This window comes from Plecotus auritus, assembly GCF_963455305.1.
Source record: "Plecotus auritus genome assembly, chromosome: 12".
NCBI lineage: Eukaryota > Metazoa > Chordata > Mammalia > Chiroptera > Vespertilionidae > Plecotus > Plecotus auritus.
This window is the reverse complement of record NC_137778.1, coordinates 35,721,470-35,741,074: the sequence shown is the minus strand read 5'-3', so window position 1 is coordinate 35,741,074 and position 19,605 is coordinate 35,721,470. Positions and strand designations below refer to the sequence as shown.

Genomic DNA, 19,605 nt, shown 5'->3' with positions numbered 1-19,605 from the left:
ACCTTGCTTGTGCCACTTACAAATCTCAGTCTCCTCCTAAGATGTAGGTAACGTAATCAGTTTCTACTGCGGGACCAAGGGAGCTATTATTTGTAAAGGGTCCGGTAAATGTCTGCTAAATCACATAGTGTCCTCCTCCCCGGACAGCACTGCCAGACGGGTGGAAATTTGTTTAAAACGAACTGAATTGTAATTGTTTGTTATAAAGTGATTTTTTTTTCCTGGCAAAAAAATTCCATTTGCTAATTATTCTCTACCAGGCCACTGAATATGCTAAGGTCAGAAAGAGTTTCCAATGGTAAGTAACTCGTTTTTAGAAAAGAAGGAAATCAAGTACCATTTAAGCAGAGGTTAATTAACTGGCAATTTAGAGCCCGCAATTCAGCAACGACAAAAGGAATGGAGGACTTGGCGGAAGTTGTGCCAAAAGGCCCGGGCTTGATCCCAACTCTGCATCCTTTTAATTGTTTGACCTTTGGCAAGGCCCTCACTGGCCCTGAGTTGTGTTTGCATAATGCGGACACTTTTGCTCACTCGCAGGGTGGCCCTGGGGATGAGGTAAGAAACACAGCACAGTGCAGGCCAGTGTGGCACTTAATGCCTCAACACACGTTTGCATTTAAATTTGAAAATAGTTTGCATGGTGCTCATGGAATCCTGTGCTTGGCTCAGGACCTGCTGACTTCTTTAGGCACAGTTGGTTCTACCAAGACGGGACATCGGATCTGTGGCAGGCAGTTGAGAACGCTGCAAAGGGGGACACGCGCTGAGAGACAAACCTGAAAGAGAAGAGATATACAGGGTGTCCCCCCCAAAAATGTGCGCACACTTTAACAGCTGATAGCTCGATTTTGAAAATGAAATGTATTTTAATAAACACTGCCCTTAGAATTATTCAATGTGTGTGTATACATTTTTTTGGGACACCCTATATAAATTAGGAGAAGATAGAAACTCTTATAAAAATAAGAAAAACAACTCCAGAGTTTAGTTGTCTGGGATCTCAGTGCAGGTCAGACCTGAGTCCTCAGCCCAGTGCAATGACTGACACTCGCGTGCTCTAAAGCCAGCTGGCAGACAGACACGCACCACGTGTGTCTCTGACAGGTCCTGTCAGGACTGGGTGCCTGCATGGCAGGGGAAAGGGACCCACAGGAGGGACCCACCAGACTGTCTCGGGTTATTTGAAAACAAACCTCAAGAGACTAGGGAAGAGGCTGCTTGAGGCCCCAGGTCCTCACAGCAGGACCTTGAAGGCTTGAGTGGCCGGGAGGACACCCTCGCACTGACTATAAGGGAAGAACCATTCAGAGCCCAGGTAACATGTGTTTCCATCCATTAGACAAGAAGCTGTCTCCCCTTGAAGAGGAAAAGAAGGCCCATAGCAGAAGGGACTGGCTGGGAGGGTGGGAATGGTCAGACCAAGGGCAGGTCTCAGGAAGAGACAGTACAGAAGGCAGGCAGCCCTGTGCCACAGGCGGTTCAGTGCTTGGCTGCTGCAGCCAGATGCCTAGGTTCAAGTCCAGCCCTGCCTCCTATTGTCTGCACAAGCTCTGCCTGATAGATCCTCCCTCCCCGCAACTGGTGGGCGGAGTTATGACATTACTGGCGTCTGCCACTAAGACATCCCGACATTGAACCACCAATCAGCGCGTGCCGAGTGGCCTGGGGCCCACCCCTTCTCGTTCTGCCCTAGGCCCAACCCCTTCCTGTTCCTTCCCTTAAAAGGACTCTCCACCCATGCACGGGTTACTGTCTCTTCCTTCTGCAGGAGGCAGTCAGGTTGGGTCCCTCCTTATTCTCCTCCCGCCCCCGTTTTCCTGGTTTCTCTGCCTCCTCCGAAAGGAATCTCGCTCGTTACTGCGGAATAAACCTCCCCCTTAATATGTATTAGTTTTCGACTCCCGTTTCCTGCGCCTCGAACCTTACACTGCCTTAATCTGAATCTCTTCTGCATAAGATAAATACCATATAGCATTGCCGTGAGGGTAATTGTGTTAATACACACCAGGTACTTAGAAGACATCCTGGCACACTGCAATCATTTGACCAAGGTTAGCATCCCTCACATAAATTTTACTGGCCCGTAGTTCCAGTAATGGATGATTGCGTTGCCTCAGCTCCACTTGCCAAAAACAATGCTGTGCCCTGACTGGTGTGGCTCAGTTGGTTGAGTATTGTTCTGTGCGCTGTAAGGTCACCAGTTCAATTCCCAGTCAGGGCTCACGCTCAGGTTGTGGGTTCAATCCCTGGTCACGCACGGGAAGCAACTATCGATGTTTCTTTCTCTCTCCCTCTCCCTTCCTCTCTCTCTCTGGAACCAATGAAAAAAATGTCCTCTGGTGAGGAATGAAAAAAAAAAGCATGTAAAATCTCTCAATAATTATTTACTCACGTTGAAATGATATTTTGGATATATGAGATTAAATAAGCTATATCATTAAAATGAATTTCACTGTTCTTTCTGCTGTTTCTAATGTGGCTACTAAAAAAATTAAGTTATTTATTTTTTTAAATATATTTTATTGATTTTTTACAGAGAGGAAGGGAAAGGGATAGAGAGAAACATTGATGAGAAAGAAACATCAATCAGCTGCCTCCTATACACCTCCTACTGGGGATGTGCCCGCAACCAAGGTACATGCCCTTGACTAGAATCGAACCTGGGACCCTTGAGTCCGTAGGCTAACGCTCTAACCACCGAGCCAAACCGGTTAGGGCTAAGTTATGTATTTAAACATTTGAACAGCACTGGGCTGAAAGTTGCCATGTCTATGGCAACTGAGCTGAGAAGACTGGATTCTTTCCAGAACCTAAGATCTCCTTCAAAGAGCAGCTCCAGGCTCTGGAATCAGGCTCCTAATTATGTGCCTTCAGGGGGTGGTCATGGAAGTTCTCTCCTTAAGAGTAAGTACTTTCGGGGGGGGAGGGGAGGGAACAGGTAACTTAACAGGTTTTCAGGTAGATAAAGGCCTAAAGGCAAATTCCATCTAAGTTGATCGTCAAGCACCAGTTCTGTTGAGTCAAAGCAGAAAAGCAGAAACTCCCTCCAGTGAATTTCTTCTCCGTCTGGATCTGTTTAGATCAGGAACATATTAAAACATGTCGCTCAGCACTTTGCCGAACGGAAATCTCTCCACGTTTTGTTTTCGACATCTCTAGAAAAACTTGAATCAGATAAATATTTATTTCAGTTTAGTTTCACAGGAGGGGCTTTCAAAAGAGAGGCCAGATGTGAAACAAAACTAAAGTTGTTTTGTTGTTTTACAACATACTTCCTTTTTCTTGTAAAAACAAAGTTTGGGACTGTGAGACATGAGAGGCACTACACTTAGAGTTGAGGTTTGATTAGCATTGGAAATTGTGAGAGCTCTTAAGAAAAAAACAAAAACCTTTTAGGCTAGGGCGCCAAAAATAAACCAAACCAAAACCAAACAAATAAACTTTTTTTTAAAAAAAGAGGTAGTATTATAGACATTCAGATTTGAAATTAACCCAGGATAGGCTAAGTAATGGCCCTCAGGGAAATACACATCCTAGTCCCTGGAACCCGTGAATGCTACCTTTTTTATATCAAAAAAGGGAAGAAGGGGGAGACCTGACTACAAAAGCGGAAAAGGCGATGGAGAGATGTGACACAAGCAAAGGGATGTCAGCAGCCACCAGAAACCAGAAGAGGCAGGGAACGGACTCTCCCTGGAGCCTCCAGAAGGACCCAGGCCTGCTGACACCTGGAGGTCAGCCTCCAGGGACTCCTCTGCTGTAACAGAGCAAATTTCTCTGTGAAGTTGTTTTCAGCCACTGCATTTGTGACAATTTATTATGGCAGCAAAGGAAAACCAAGACAGGATCCCAATGACATGCCAAATTTAACCTAGAGGCTGCATTGCCCCCCTTCAATCACATTAGATTTTACAGGTTTAAGGCATGGAAAATAGAAACCTCTAAGACAAAGGTCTAAAGGGAACACAATTCAAAGGGTTAGGTGCTGTAAATGGCATTTGCTCCCTCACCTTTCCTCTCTTTACCTTTCACCCCACTCTCTAGCCTTGGATTCTCCACCCCCTTGTCCTTCCATAACCTCCCAATATCCCTCCACCTCTGGTTTAGCAATCCATCCAGATGTGACTTCAGATTTACTTCTGTGTCTGACTTACCAAGCCCCCATAATGTTAACCAAAGCATTCCAATTTTCCTTGCCAAGCTATGCATGATATGATAGTTAAGAACTATAATGATCGGCTCATGGCCTATTATAAACATTAATTCATTTACTCAACAAATATTTGTTGAGTACCAACAATGCCCTTGGCACTGTGCTAGATCTGGCAGAACACAATGAACAAGACAGCTGCCTTCATTTATAGATTCTTAGTAAAGGAGATGAACTAAAGCCAGTAAATACATTACCATGTGTGACTAAATGCTATGACGAGACAGAGCGTGCAGTGACAGGGCATAGCAGAGCTGGCCTCTCTTGGGAAGTGGCATTTGGGTTGCAAAGGAGCTCACCTTGTAAAGAGCAAGGTGGAGGTGAAGGGAGCATCCCACAGAGGACAGCACTCAAAGGACCCAGGTGGGCAAGAGCTCGCTGTGCTCCACGGAAGGAAACAAAACCCATCGGGCTGAGCACAGTGGGAGGGAAGGAGAGATGAAACAGGATGAAGTCGGAGAGACAAGCAGGGGGCAGATGGCCTAGGATTCAAGGGTAGCAGCAGACTTCTCTATTCCCTTTTCTCCAGGTGGACAGCCTGAGGTGTCAGGAGCTGGAAAGCTTCCAGCTAAGAATATGCCGGTCATTGGAGCTTTACCAGGACAGTGCTCTCCTTTAGGTTTGGGAACTGCATCTGGATATCCTCCACCCTCCAGGGAGCACTTTAGACCTTGGTCATGGAATGCTTTGGTGGGAATGAGTTTTCTGGACTCCTTTCCTTCACCCAACATTTACTGCATGCCCTCTCTATGCCACACAGCCCCATTAGGGGGGTGCGGGGGTCGGGGGGAAGGCTTTGTCCTGGGGATGGAGGCTAGGAGAGACCCTGGCCATGCCCTCGTGGAGCACAGTGGTGGTGAAGTGCTATGACATGGGGCAAATGAGAGTGGCTCCCAAGAGGACTCAGACTGAAGTGGACAAGGGAAGGTGATTTCGAAGAGGAAGTGGCAATTGAGCAAGGAACTGAAGGATGAATAGGAGGTGGTCAGGTTGGTGTGTGTGTGGAGAGGGACTGAAGGGTGTAATCCAGGCAGAAGGCGTCCTGTGGGATTAGCTGGAGGTGAGAGAAGTCCAGGGCATAGAGAGCAAAATGAGAATGAAGAAGAGAGGACTGGAGGGGAACTAGCCAGATAGCACAGGGCCTTGGTGGGCCTGGTAAATGAATTTGGACTCTACGGGCAAAGACAAGCTGTTAATGGATTATAAACAGAGGAGTGATAGGACAAAATTTGCATTTCAAAAAGATCACTCATGTTTTGGTGTGGAGTGGTTATTGGAGATAAATATGAGAACATTTAGGGGGTGATTCAGGCAAGACATGATTGTGGCTTGGGTGAGGTGGTGGCAATAGAGATTCCCTTATTACAGAACCTACTTAATCTTTTCATTTGCCCTTGTTCACAATTTAGGTTAAATATCGTCTTTATCAATGATGTAGTTCATATATTGGGTATGATTTCTATTCCTCTACAAAGAAACAGAATATTCTCTTTTTTTATATAAATGAAATTCAGTTTCAAGCCTCCATTCTTCTGAAAGTTGGAAATGTGATTTCAGTCACTTCAGTCACACTTCCAAAAGTGTATGCTGAGATCTTGTACAAGATAATATGATGTGATTAGTCTGGACTTGATCTACCCCAGAGTCTACTGATGCATTCTTGGTCCATCTGACCTATGGTTAGAGGTTCACCCAGGTTTCTGCTGCACCCTGTGTCCTACCTTGACACCTCCCAGGTTCCCGATTCCTACCTAAACTGTTCTCTAAGGATATAGAAAATGTTCTGCTTCTTTCAAAGCATTCTGGCTGCGGGCCACACTCTATAGCATGTCCCGGGTCTCTCTTCCTCTCTAGAACCATGCTTGGTGTGCAGGACCAACCGAGATCTTGGAGACACAAACAAGCGACATTTAGAAGGAAAAATAATTGTATGGGATGATTTAGATTCATCGGGAGTGATGCTTCAAGAATGACTTCTAGATTTTTTTACATGAGAAAATGGATTGTGCCTTTCAATGAGACAGGAACCTTGGGAGAGGAGCAGGTGGGGGGCAGTGGGCTGGATTCATGAGGTCTCTTTAGAACCTGATGTGTTCAAAATATCCAAGAAGAGACATTGAAGAAGTGGCTGGTAATGGAGGAGTCTGAGCTTGGAAGAGGTCTGGGATTGAGTGGTACATGCACACACGTGGTTTCTTCAGTGTAAATAGATGGTAGTAGAAGCAATGGGATAGCAGTGGTCAGCAAACTCATTAGTCAACAGAGCCAAATATCAATAGTACAACGATTGAAATTTCTTTGGAGAGCCAAATTTTTTAAACTTAAACTTCTTCTAACGCCACTTCTTCTTCTTCTTCTTTTTTTTTTTAATATGTTTTATTGATTTTTTACAGAGAGGAAGGGAGAGAGATAGAAAGTTAGAAACATCAACCAGCTGCCCCCTGCACACTCCCCACTGGGGATGTGCCCGCAACCAAGGTACATGCCCTTGACCGGAATCGAACCTGGGACCCTTGAGTCTGCAGGCCGACGCTCTATCCACTGAGCCAAACCAGTTAGGGCTCTAACGCCACTTCTTCAAAATAGACTTGCCCAGGCCGTGGTATTTTGTGGAAGAGCCACACTCAAGGGGCCAAAGAGCCACATGTGGCTCACGAGCCGCCGTTTGCCGACCACTGCCCTAGAGAAAGAGAGACTATTATAGAGTAAAAATAGAAGATGGCTGAAAAAAAAAAAAAGCTCAAGGAATATTCAAAGGGTGGAAGGAGAACCAGCAAAATAACTATGAAAGTAAGAGGAAAATAAGGAGAATGTCAAGAGACAGACATCTCAGAAGAAAGTGTTTCAAGAAGGTGGGGTGGTTAACAATATTAAATGCCACCAACAGATCAAGGAAGATGAACACTGAAAAGTTCCTTTGGACGGACAAGTCGTTGGTGATCTCAGAAAAAAATTCCAGGATCTAGAAAAGGCAAATGTGACGAGTCTACTGTGAACACCTGGAGCAGGCCCAAGGCTCCTGGAGCCATGCCTGTACAGAAGACTCAGTCCTCTGGTAAAGACCACGCCAAACCCACCTCAACAAAGCTGAAGAACAAGCTTCGAAGGTCAAGTGGATGCACAAATAAATGAACCGCCTGTAGAACAAAACCTAACACTCTCCCATTAAGACAACAAAATCTGGCGCTCAATAATGAAAACTCGCCATTTCTAGCATTCGATAATAAATTATATACTAGAGGCCCAATGCACGAAATTTGTGCAAGAGTAGGCCTTCCTTCCCCCGGCTTCCCTCCAGCACCCGGGACCCGGGCTTCCCTTGCAGCCCGGCTTCCTCCGGAAGGTTGTCTGGTCTAATTAGCATATTACGCTTTTATTATTATAGATGAGAAGCAGGAAGTTGGTACCTATAACCAAGATAAAAATCAGTCAACAGAAATAACCCAGAAATGAAGAGATACCAGAATTAGCAGATTAGCAGACAAGGACTTCAAAAGTTGTTATAAATATGCTCATGTATTTAAAGGAAAAAAATGAATACGATGAAAAGTGGAAGATGTAAAAAAAGAAATGATAAGCAATCATAGTAAAAGTTCTTTCCCCCCCACTAACCCCCCAAAAGCTATAACCAGTCCTGCAGCCTCTTTCCTGTAAAAGATTGTTTCATGCAACTTTGTATGTTTGTTTCCCTGTATGGAAGTATTTTAGAATTGTCTTGGGAACATTATACATTACGTATAATCCTAACGTGACCTTGACAGGTGCTGGGGGTAGCAGGAGGAAGGCATGACTGTGACAGAATTCCAGAAGCCTTTCTGCCCCACACTGACATTGTTGGTAGAAATGTCTGAGGACAGAGCAGCAGGCTAAGGCTGAGGGATGACCAGGCTGAGAACAGGTTGGTGCAGGGGTGGGCAAACTTTTTGACTCGAGGGCCACAATGGGTTCTTAAACTGGACCGGAGGGCCAGAACAAAAGCATGGATGGAGTCTTTGTGTGAACTAATATAAATTCAAAGTAAAGGAGCGGAGGGGAGAGCAAGAGAACCGGATAAAACAGCCGGATCTGGCCCGCGGGCCGTAGTTTGCCCACGGCTGGGTTGGTATGTCAGGTTCACCTGCCTGTTTGCCCATCTGACTCTAAGGTCGAACAGTCTGAGCCTTATTGTGGCAGACCTCTCATAATTGCTGGCCATATTATCTTTCCCCCTCTCCTTTTAACCATCCTTTGAGGGTACTTTTTAAGGAACCCTTAAAACTATAAAAGCAATGTTAGTTAAAAGAAAAGCATTAAAGTTCAGGCACACATATGAAATATTGTGAGTATCATAGCTATGTTGAGTCTCAGTCAAAGCAAGCAATGTAGGGTCTAAGGAGAAGGCCTGGGTCTTCTCACCTAGCTCTGCATCCCCCTCAGGGAGGTATAGGTCTCCCTTATGTTCAACCTACTTACACTGACTGGTCTCAAGACTGAATTTTCAAATTTGAAATCGCCCATATTATTAGCTTTTTAAGTTTGTTCATATGGTGAAGAACTCATGGGGCTCACAAAATTTTAGTCCATACATTACCTTAGTTCCTAAAACACTACTACCAACTTTAAATGTTAAAATTGTAGATGATTGGACCTATTTTTTATTTAGAATGGTTAACTGAAAACTCATTTATTTCTGCACTGCCCCATGCCAGTAAGAGAATTGGAGATCGTGTTTTTAGCTATTCTCTGGATGAAGGAAAATAGAAATGTGGGTCTCAGTTGAGTGCCCCAAGCTGTCATGCTTATATTTGGTGCCAGCTGGTCACCTGTTGGCAAGGACAGTAGAGAGCTCCATCCAGCTTCAAATAGAACATCTGGGTCAGAACATCTACTCCCCGTGCAAGCCACTCACCAAATAGAAAACTTCTCTGCTTAAGTGATGTCTAGTTACCAGCTGTATTTTAATACCCAACAAATTAAAAACTAAATTAATGAAAAATCTTTCCATTATATGTTGTTTCAAGAGACACCCATCTCCTTGCAAGAGAGCACATTTTTTATCTCACAAAACCACACAGAGTTGGAAATAAACAGGGTATGTTTTAAAAACAAAAACAGAAACAGAACGACTCAAATATCTTTATTCTCATCTGTACGAAAGCATTTTATGCCGTAGACATTTTGCTCTGAAAATCTCTTCTTTCACTTACCTTCGTGCTTCATTTTGTCCTCCATAAACATGTCTCCCCTGGGGGAGAGAGGGGAGAAAAGGAAAGCTGGTCACCAGGACACGGTGATGACAATGACACATCAGGAACACAGTCATTGAGCAGACCAGGCTGAGAATCCATTAGCAGCCCACACAGATCATCCTCTCCATCATCATCTGAAATTAAAAGGGACCTCAAAAAAAACCCCAAAAAACAACAAAAAAAGAACAAAACACACAACCATTTACTGCTCTGTCTGCAAAAAGTGCTAGAGACAAAACAGCCTTTAGTGGATCCTTAGAGCACTTCAGAAGGTGTAAATTGTAATTAGCCATATGCTACCCTCTCACAGACCAACAAGAAATACGCCTGACGGGGCAGGAGCTCCGTGGCTGTTTTTCAGGTCAAAAGCAGAATGGCTGTTGAGTAAGGAACAATCTACAAAGGAAAGCTACCCTAGTCCATTCTTTGGCCTCCAACACAACAGATGAGAACTCTTTCTTCATGGGTCTGTGCTTGTAGCCACGTTGCTGAGTTATTACATATCCCAACTGGAATCCTGGCTAGGGAGACAGGGAGGAAGTGCCTCTTCAGCGAAAGCCCCACCCTAAAACTGACCTATTTACTCTGTTTACAAAGGAATCGGAGCACCAATGTGTTACAAAGATAATGCTGTTTTATATTAGTATTTCCAGATAAAAAAGAGGTTCAGAGGCAGGGCCTATACCTGAGAGTGGTTTCAGATTGTAAGACCAAACAAACAAACAAAAAGCCCACACACTTCTGAGAACTTGGTTTTATGTGTTGTTCTGCCAACTGTGTGACTTTCAGTAAATAGATCAGCTAACCTCCTGTAGCCTTAATCTATCATTTTTATAATGTGGGAGTTGGACTCAGCGATTTTTTAAAAATGACATTAAGAAGGTCTGTGGATATGAGGGCACCCTCTCAGCACCCTTATTTTCCTGAGATAAACCATTAGCTTTCATTAGGTTGGCAAAAGGTCCTGTGACTAACAAAGGTTAAAGGAAGAATCTCAGCCCTGGTGGGAGAGAAAAATGGAACAGAATATTCACAATCTTGTGCTGGGACAGAAAATTGACAGGAGGATTTGATTTGCTCGTTTGGCTGAGAATAAGACACTTTTCTCATGCAAATGAAGACTGAAGAAGAAGAGTTTATATGGTTTAAAATGTAACACGATCTTTTGGCTCAAATAGCTGTGTGCCAGCACCTTAGGGATTCATTTGGTTCTGAAAATCATGCAAGTTCTCTTTGTGAATTTGTGCATTCATGTAACTTTCTACTAAGTGGCTTTCACTTTTGGGAGACAAGATTTGGCTACATTCTTCTTACTGCTGATAAACACAGGGACAAGAGCCCTTAGAAGACTTAATGGATGATAAAGACTCCTTTATAATTTAATCTACTTGGTTCATGCTGTTAGGTGTTGACTTGAGGTTGATTTCATGATCAGATAACAGAGCAACAAGTGTGTAATTTCCATAGTCAACAACTCCTCCTCCTTCTCCTGGCTCTCGCCCCACCCAACCCACCCAGTATTTCCGCCAAGAAGAAAATTTTCTCTGAAATGCAAGCACCACCAGGGACTGGGAGAGAGAGGCCTTGCAGGTTTAATGCTGTAAAACAATGCCCAGTAGAGCTAGCTGCTCAGCAAGCCTTTGTTGAATGAATTTTAATACTTAGGAGTTTCAGAATGGTTAAGGATTGGCGACCTCTCTTTCTGAGACTGAGTAGGTCAAGTGTAGCAAACTTGATTCTCTGAAATCGACTTTGGCTTCCTATTTTCTGAAAGCAATGTGGATTGCTGGTTTTAATTTATACAGCCCATTTGGAGCTAAGACTCTTGATACGCAGGTTACCATCATCTTTGTGCAATACTTAACTAACTAAAGAGGTTCAGGCAGTTCCAGAAGCATCCAGATTTTAATTATAGGGAGCGCTGAGGCATTTTTCCTTCTACAGGGCACATTTTCATCCACCCCATCAAATCACAGCCTCAATGTATTGATCCCTGAGTATAGTAAACTCACCATTTTGGCCTGTATTACATAGTTGTACAACTCTCCCATGTAAGAAACACCAGCAATAACAGCAACAACAACACTGACATTTTCATTAAAGTTGGGCACTCAGGAATGAATTTGTTGAATTATATGAATGTCCTATTATCTAAGCTCAGTGCCTCTTGGGACAACATGTATATTTGGACTCTTAGCAAACAAAACACTCTACCATCTACACTCAAACATACTTAATTTCCCCCATATTTCATCTCTCTCCACTGTAACGCCTGAATTTTAGACCTACCTCTATTCATATTCTTTTGTTTTATTGCTAAGGTTTGAGACATAGAAATGGCCTATTTCTCCACTTTAAACTTAGATCTGTCTTTTATATATGCTAGAGGCCCAGTGCACAAAATTCGTGCACTCAGAGGTGGGATCCCTCAGCCCAGCCTGTGCCCTCTCACAGTCCAGGAGCCCTCAGGGGATGTCCGACTGCCACGGAGGCAGGAGAGGCTCCCGCCACCACGGCTGTGCTCGCCAGCCATGAGCTTGGCTTCTGGCTGTGCAGTGCTCCCCCTGTGGGAGCGCGCTGACCACCAAGGGGCAGCTCCTGCGTTGAGTGTCTGCCCCCTGGTGGTCAGTGCGTGTCATAGTGACTTGTCGTTCTGCCACTTTGTCGATTTGCATATTAGCCTTTTATTATATAGGATTTCACCAACTTAAGGATGGTTTTTGAATGATGGGTGTTGGTTTGAGCGGCAAGATGACGGAGACATGTCCATCTCACTGCTAAGTCCATTTTCTTTTTGCTTCTCCTCCCTTTGTCTTCTTGCTCCTTCCTCCCAGAAATCTACCCACAGGATCTGGCTTCCTTGTGATCTGATTATTCCCTTTGTATTTGCTGTGTTTATATCAACTTAATGTTGGCAGTTATCTGCACTCTATCTTCATTAAGGCATCTTGCTGTGACATACTAACAATATAGGGTCATCTCAGCATGAAGGTTCCTGCAGAAGGAACAACATTCTTCAGATTTCTTAAAAAGACAGTAACTCCAGGTACATTTAGGCTGGTGTACAACACTGATTCCCAAAGGATCTGATACAACGCTTAACATACATGAAGTCTATTATCTCTCACAGCAAGTTTCAGTAGACTTCTGGGACACCACATTACCTGTGAAGCAAAAGACAGGACACAGTGGTTAGGTGTGCAGGTTTTATGATAAAACTATAATGATTGAGTATGACTGCTTCAAAGCTTTATGTAATTCAACAAATTAAGCTAACCTTTTTTCCTCTCATAGCCCCAAAACTGTGTATTGGATAGATACCCTATTCTAAACATTGTGTTGTAATTTTTTACTATTTAAAAAACCCCAGATGTTCATTACTCTTGAGTTATAAAAGAGGTACTGTAAAATTATGGTAGCAAAGACTTAAGAAAGAGAAAAAATGAGAAAAGAATGGTTAGATGAGGAAAATATGTTCTCAAAATGGAGCTCTTTGCTGAGAGCCACAGATGTAATACCTTGAGCCCCAAGAGAGCGTTGGTTAGTCCAGCTCTTCCTTCAGCGCATGCTCAGAAGCTCTGGCCATGACAGTAAATTGGGGCACGGAAATCCAGCTGGGCCTGGGTGGGCTAAGAGGGAAAGGCAGGATCTTAAAGGGGTAGTGACCATTTAAAAAAGCAACACTTCGCCCTGCCCGTTTGTCTCAGTGGATAGAGGATCAGCCTTGCAGACTGAAGGGTCCTGGGTTCTATTCTGGTCAAGGGCACATGCCTGGGTTGTGGGTGTGCAGGAGGCAGCTGATAGGTGATTCTCCCTCATCACTGATGTTTCTCTCTCTCTCTCTCTCTCCCTTCCTCTCTGAAATCAATAAAAATATATTTAAAAAATAAAAATAAAAAAGCAACACCTCAAAAATTTTTTTTAAAAAAATAAAAGGAACACCTCTCAGTCCCATTATTCCAGTCATAGGCCCTCCAACCTATCACCACCAACTTATTCCACTTTCTGTGTTCCCTGTCTCAGTTAACAGTACTTCCATTTTCCCAGTCATTGAAGCCAGAAACCTAGGAGTCATTCTTCATTACTCTTTTGCCTCTGCAAAATGCAATCACTGTCAGTTTTTACCTTAAATTTGGCTTTATTTCTCCATCCCCAGTGTCACTGTTCTGGTTTAAGCCCTCACGCCCTCACTGGGCCTGAGGCCTCCCTGGGACATTACAACAGTGTTGCAACGGGTGCTGTACGTATTTCCCACTGCGGTCACACCATCTTTAAAAACCACACTCCTCCAGCTTATGGCACGTCAGCGGTTCCCATCACCTGTAGGAAAAAGTTCCAACTCCTCAGCACTGCATACCTAGCCTCTAGCAACCACCAGACCTCATCCTGACACTCTCCGGGTTGCACTTTCTGTTCTCAAAATAACCAACTCCTTTATACTTGGGCCCACTTAAAATATACACACTTCTAGGGGGTAAGATGAAATAATCCAATTTTTACCTAATACTTAGTTCATTAATTTATCTGTAGATCACATATTAATTTATAATTTTTTCACTCCTACACATCACAATGTCAAAGAAAAAGTTTCAAAAGTTAAAAATGTGACTCTTACCAATATAGAATGAACCCACATCAGAGATTTTATTTTAATTAATGAAAGAATTAGTAGGATGGTAAAGCTGATTCTAAGAGCATTTGAGGAAGTGGTTATTTCAAGGAAAAACAAAAAACAAAAACCCAGAATGTTAAAGTAAGATTGCTAGATCAGATACAAAACGAGTTAATGTTTTAGAGGGAATGGAATAATAGATTATCTTTTCTATTGAGTATAATCATTTATATCTCAACCAAACAAAAATCTACAAATTTACACATAACTGCACAGTACCTGGACTCTGACTTACAGTAAATAGCAAAGTCAAACACAGGGAAATTCCCCTACAGAGTTAAATAATCCCGGTGGGCCTGTTAAACAATGCTTCCTTACTGCAGTGAAGGACATACAGGCCTCTTCCAAGTGCCCGATAATTTTTCTTAACAATAGACGTTTTTTATTAAAACACTTCACACAAATCGCCTGCGTCAGTGCTTTCACACTACAACAGTCACTTCTTGAGCCACCTGTCAAAGTTCTCCAGAACATAGCATATTCATGTCCCCTAAGTTTTCTCAGATAAAGCACTCCTGGAGTCTTGTGTAAGTTCTTAGGAGTGTGAAAAGAGAATAGATATGTGAAATTACTATAAACATTGTGAAACAGTGTATAGTTATGTGGATGTTAAAAATGTAGGAGTAATGCCCTGGCTGGGTGGCTCAGTTGGTTGGAGTGTCGTCCGGTACACCAAGACTTCAGGTTCAATTCCGGGTCAGGGCACATACCTAGGTTGTGGGTTTGATCCGTTGTCAGGGCTAGTGCGGGAGGCAACTGATCAATGTTTCTCTCTCCCTCTCCCTTCTTCTCTCTCTAAAAGAAAAAAAACGAACACCAAAAAACTAAAGACAATGAAAGTACTACATGATAAAACTGAGAGACACAGCAAAGTAGTACCCAGAAAGAAATGCATATAGCCTTAAGTATAATTATTCTTAAAAAAAAAGAAAATTGAAAGGAAGAAAGCTAAACCTTCAAGTCATATAACTAGTAAGAAAATGACAGAGTAACAAAAGAAGGGGAAAAAATTGATAGAATCCATAAAATAGAAAACAAAAAATATATATAGGTAGGAAAATCACAAAACTGGTTCTTTAAAAAATAATACCTGGTGAGACTGATAAGAACGGAACAATAAAAATGAACAATATTAAGATTGGAAAAATGGGTCATAAATACAACTAGAGCATGATTTTTTAAAAACCCTAAGAGAAAAAGATGAACAAACATTTCTAGGAAAAAAAATAATTAAAAGTAAGTCAAGAACACAAAGTTATGCGTTATCTACCTACCTATCTCTGTCATAAGGAGGCTCACCCTGGAAAAAAAAAAAAAAAAAAAAGGAGTCCAGCTGGTTTCAAGGAGAGTTTTACCAACACTTCCAACTCATTTTACTAAGTTACCATAATCCTACAGCCAACTCCAGACAAGGTCAGTAGGTAGAAAGGACGTAAAATCGAGGCTAGAACATTAGCGGGTCGCCTCTTAGGCCCAGTACTGTACTGGGGGTCATGGCCTGGACGCTGGGATACTATGCAGCTGGTAAAACCGGCCTTAGGAGGCGGGGGATTGAGGGGCCAGGCAGGCGGCCGCTGGCTGTGGGGCCTGCACCCACTGTCACCTTCCCCACCCACACCGCTGTTTATGCTTCACCCAGCTTGGCAGCCAGCGCCTCTGTCCCGCACATTCATCCTTCCTCTCTGCTTCCTCTTCACCTCCTGCGTGTTTGCATAAGCAAATCTATCTCTTGGGCAAGGCTGGTAGGATTGGGAAGAAATGCTGAACGGCACTCTTCTACGAAGGATCTAGAACGCCCCCTCCCCCCTTCTACATTACACTGCTTTATACAAAAGGACAAATAATGCTGAGCCGCCACCAGGTCGCCCAACCTTTCTCGCGCCTCCGCGCCCCTAAGCGGGGCCTGGGGTAGCCCCGGCTGCGGTTGCCGGTTTCTCCATCAGAAGGGATGCCGCTCGGGGAGCCACTTCCTCTTCCTCTCCGAGCCGCAGGCACCAGTTGTTTCTGTTTCTGTCTCAGACACAGCTCCGTAACAGGAAGCGCCCGGCCGGGTACCAGGCTTACAGCCGATCGCACGATCGCACGTCCCGCGCCCCCTCCCGGGATTCCGCGCCGCCGCCCGCCCCGCGCGCTCCCCAGCGGCGCCCGCGAGTCCCAGCCGGTGCGGTGCGGTGCGGGTGCTGGGAGGGAGGGCACGGCCCGCCATGGAGGTGGAGGAGGCCTTCCAGGTGGTGGGGGAGATGGGCATCTACCAGATGTACTTGTGCTTCCTGCTGGCCGTGCTGCTGCAGGTGAGTCCCCGCCGCCCCGACTGTGCCCCTTGTCTCCCGCCTCCGGCGGCCCCCCCTCCCCGCTGGGCCGGACGTAGAGCGTACCCCCCCCCCCTCCCCAGGCGTGGGGAGCCTCCCGGCGTCACCCCGCGCCAGGGCGGGGCTGGGTCCCCCAGCAGGCCAAGGTTGCCGCCGGCCTGACGCCCCAGACCCTGCAACTTTGGCGGTTCCCTGGGCCCATCCAGCCCTCACCTGGGGTGGGGGGGTGGGGGTGGGGTGGGGTGTGTGTGTGGGGGGGGCGCGAGGAGGGAGGGTAGTTGGGAGGTAGGGGTGGGGCTACTACAGCAGACCAGCCTGTTACTAAGGGATGAAAATTCTGTTGTTGCCTCTGACCCACTGTGAATGCGAAAGCGAATTGTTGCTCTAACCTGTAGGCTGTCACCTTGGAGTGGAGACAGCCTAGCGCCCTGCTTCTTGTTCCTGAGGTTGTCAATGCATAGGTTTATTTTTCTTAAGTTCTTCTGGGTCATTCTACCCAGAGGCCAGTGTCGGTTGAGACTGAGTAAGTCGTATAGTGTCATCTCAGTGTGTGATTATAAAATGGAACCACTTCTTCACTGTACAGAATTCCCAGAGAACACTTGCACACCCCAACCTAAAAGCCTGGGTTCCCCATGCTCAAGGTCACTGCAAGTACACTTTTGTAGGCAAGAGTTACTCCTTTGCCTGCTTAAAGGGTCCGTTTGACATCAGTTACCTCTCCCAATATTCTTAAAGACCTTTTATTCACAAATCCTTTTATTAGTATTTACTATGAGTCAACCATTTTACTTACTCCTTCATTCAACACATATTGGAGTGCCTACTGTGTGCTCAGCAGGGGCTACAATGGTGGACAAATCAAAGCCCCTGTCCCATGAAGCTTGTATTCTAGTGGGGTGGGGCGAGGCAGGCAGACAGGTAAATAAGTACAGTTAATATGTAATGCTAGAAATTCTGAGGGAAGTACAGTTCATCAGTTGCTTAAACCTTGCATAAGGCAACTGCTCAATCGGAAGATGGGGTGGAGAGAGGTAAGGGTGGACTTATTGATTCTGTTTTCCATTAAAATGTTTGAAAGTTCAGTTGATTTCATCACCAGCTAGGAGAACTGTTCAAATGGACTGGTAGATGACGTCAGTTCTTTCTCTAGCAAAGCAAGTTCTCAGTTGATAAATATGCAGTATTTTGTTACGTTTGTTTTAGCTTTACGTGTACTTCTCCTACGAGGAAGAAGTATTTGTGCTGAATTACAAAAGTGTGTTTAAAACAGAATAGAATAGTCACCATGATGCCTGATTTCATTTGTCATACTTTCTCCTCGAGAAAATTGTTTTCCTGTTCTAACCAAGAATTCCAGGAACATAATCCCTCACTGAGAAATCCCGCTCCCCCTTCCCCATCCCTGCACTCCGCCTTTGGTGCCATTAGCTCAGGGGTGGGCAAACTTTTTGACTCGAGGGCCACAATGGGTTCTTAAACTGGACCGGAGGGCCGGAACAAAAGCATGGATGGAGTGTTTGTGTGAACTAATATAAATTCAAAGTAAAGGAGCGGAGGGGAGAGCAAGAGAACTGGATAGAACAGCCGGATCCGGCCCGCGGGCCGTAGTTTGCCCACAGCTGCATTAGCTTCTTACCTGCCGGGCCAGGTACCCAGCAGCCTGGAATAAGTCTGTATTGAGTGGAGTGTGGCCCTAAAAAGGCCACTGCTCGGGGTTCAGGGCCCGTTAAGTTACCCTCACTTTTCTTTATGGTTGACTCAGTTGCTTAGTTTGGTACCAAAGAGGTCTAAGCACATGACCATGACTGTTCATGGATCTCCAGGCCTGCCATGTGGTCAGTATTTGCCCTAGAAAAACTAGATCTTGAATGTTGGGAATGAAGTGACTGTTTATTTTTTAGGTGTGGGCTGGGGAGGTGCCTGTAGCTGTGCCAGTGTCAACAGGAGAGGTCCCAATACAGGCAAAAGGGAATTCATTCTTCACTGCTGTCACACGTGTATGAGGACCCAACCGTCCCTTTAAGATAGTGAGCCAAGTGGTCCTAGGATCGCCCCAAGTTTTCCTGGATGTGGGTGTGGAGGTCCGCAAAGACCCCTCTATCCTGTCTGCTGTTGGAGAGGTTTGGCCTGTGAGGGCCAGTGCTGGGGCGCCATGCACAGTTGTAGCACGATGCCATCATCATTCGTGAGGGGGTTGCTTCCTCCAACAGAGGGCGAAGTCAGGAGCCCTTTGCAGTTTTCAAGGAAGGAGGTTGATGTCTGCTTTTAAAACCAAAGCACTTGTCTACCATTGCCCAAGGAAGGTACAGAGCAACTGCTATCAGTACTGCGAGGGTGGGGGTGGGGCTGGGGGAGGAGCTGCCAGAGAGCCCTGCACATGGTGGATGGGACCATGGCGGAGGGAGGGAGCTCAGCGGCAGCAGAAGTCTCTGCACCTGAGATTTGGTGATGACCAGCCACAGCTGAGAAGCACAAAACCAGGGGTGGGGACAGAGATGCAAACTGCACAGACCCTGTGGCGTGTTCTGCCTTCTGGGACTGTTACTGTTCCTTAAATGGTTTGAACTCCCTTTACTTCAAACACATCCACGTTCAAATAAGAGGCCAGAACCACGGTACAAAGCCAGCTCTAAAGGCCTTCAGGTTAACTGTTTTCTAGGATTACTGATATGGTCATATGGCTCCTCAAGAAGTGACCTCAGTACTCAGTTACCTTTGCTGGGAGACTGTCCCGCACACTCCTGCAAGCACGATCTGTGGCATCTTCATAGTGGTCAGCTTTGAGACACATGAAGAATATATGTAGATTTTATAGATTTCCCTTGCGTGTGATGAGATGCAAATGCCCTGTGATAGTGGTATGTGGTTTTAAAGTCTTAAAAATTTTTTTTAGAGAGAGAGAGAAACATCGATGTGAGAGAGAAACATCGATTGGCTGCCTCCTGCACACGCCCTCCTGGGGATCAAGCCCACAGCCCAGGCCTGACGGGTGAGGGTGTGGCTCAGTTGGATGAGTAAGTTTCACCTCATGCACCACAACGTGGCCAGTTCAATTGTCTTAAGAACAAGCAGTAGGGTTTACCGTTTTACACTTAGAAAACGTCTTACCCCCCAGATATACATTCCCTCCCTGGGTTATTTGTGGTATTTAAATATGAGTAATTCTGTTTGTTACTGTTC

At 45.0% G+C, this 19,605-nt stretch overlaps 1 protein-coding gene and 1 long non-coding RNA gene across 3 annotated transcripts in view; one reads left to right on the top strand and one right to left on the bottom strand.

Moving 5' to 3' along the window:
• Positions 1-9,314: 9,314 nt before the first annotated feature.
• Positions 9,315-16,224, bottom strand: LOC308237055. The gene is made up of 3 exons (XR_013959407.1): positions 15,985-16,224; positions 12,960-13,070; positions 9,315-12,605 (listed from the first exon to the last, which is right to left on the bottom strand). It is a non-coding gene; the product is annotated as an uncharacterized lncRNA (long non-coding RNA).
• Positions 16,225-16,278: 54 nt separating this feature from the next.
• The window catches only part of SLC22A15 (solute carrier family 22 member 15), a 41,377-nt gene continuing 38,050 nt past the window's right edge, over positions 16,279-19,605 (top strand). For both annotated transcript variants that reach the window (XR_013959406.1, XM_080647441.1), the window contains exon 1: positions 16,279-16,404. Coding sequence is in view for 1 of the 2 variants with exons in the window: in XM_080647441.1 (XP_080503567.1) it covers positions 16,318-16,404 (87 nt within the window). In the remaining variant the exon portion in view is untranslated. The remainder of the gene's footprint in view (positions 16,405-19,605) is intronic.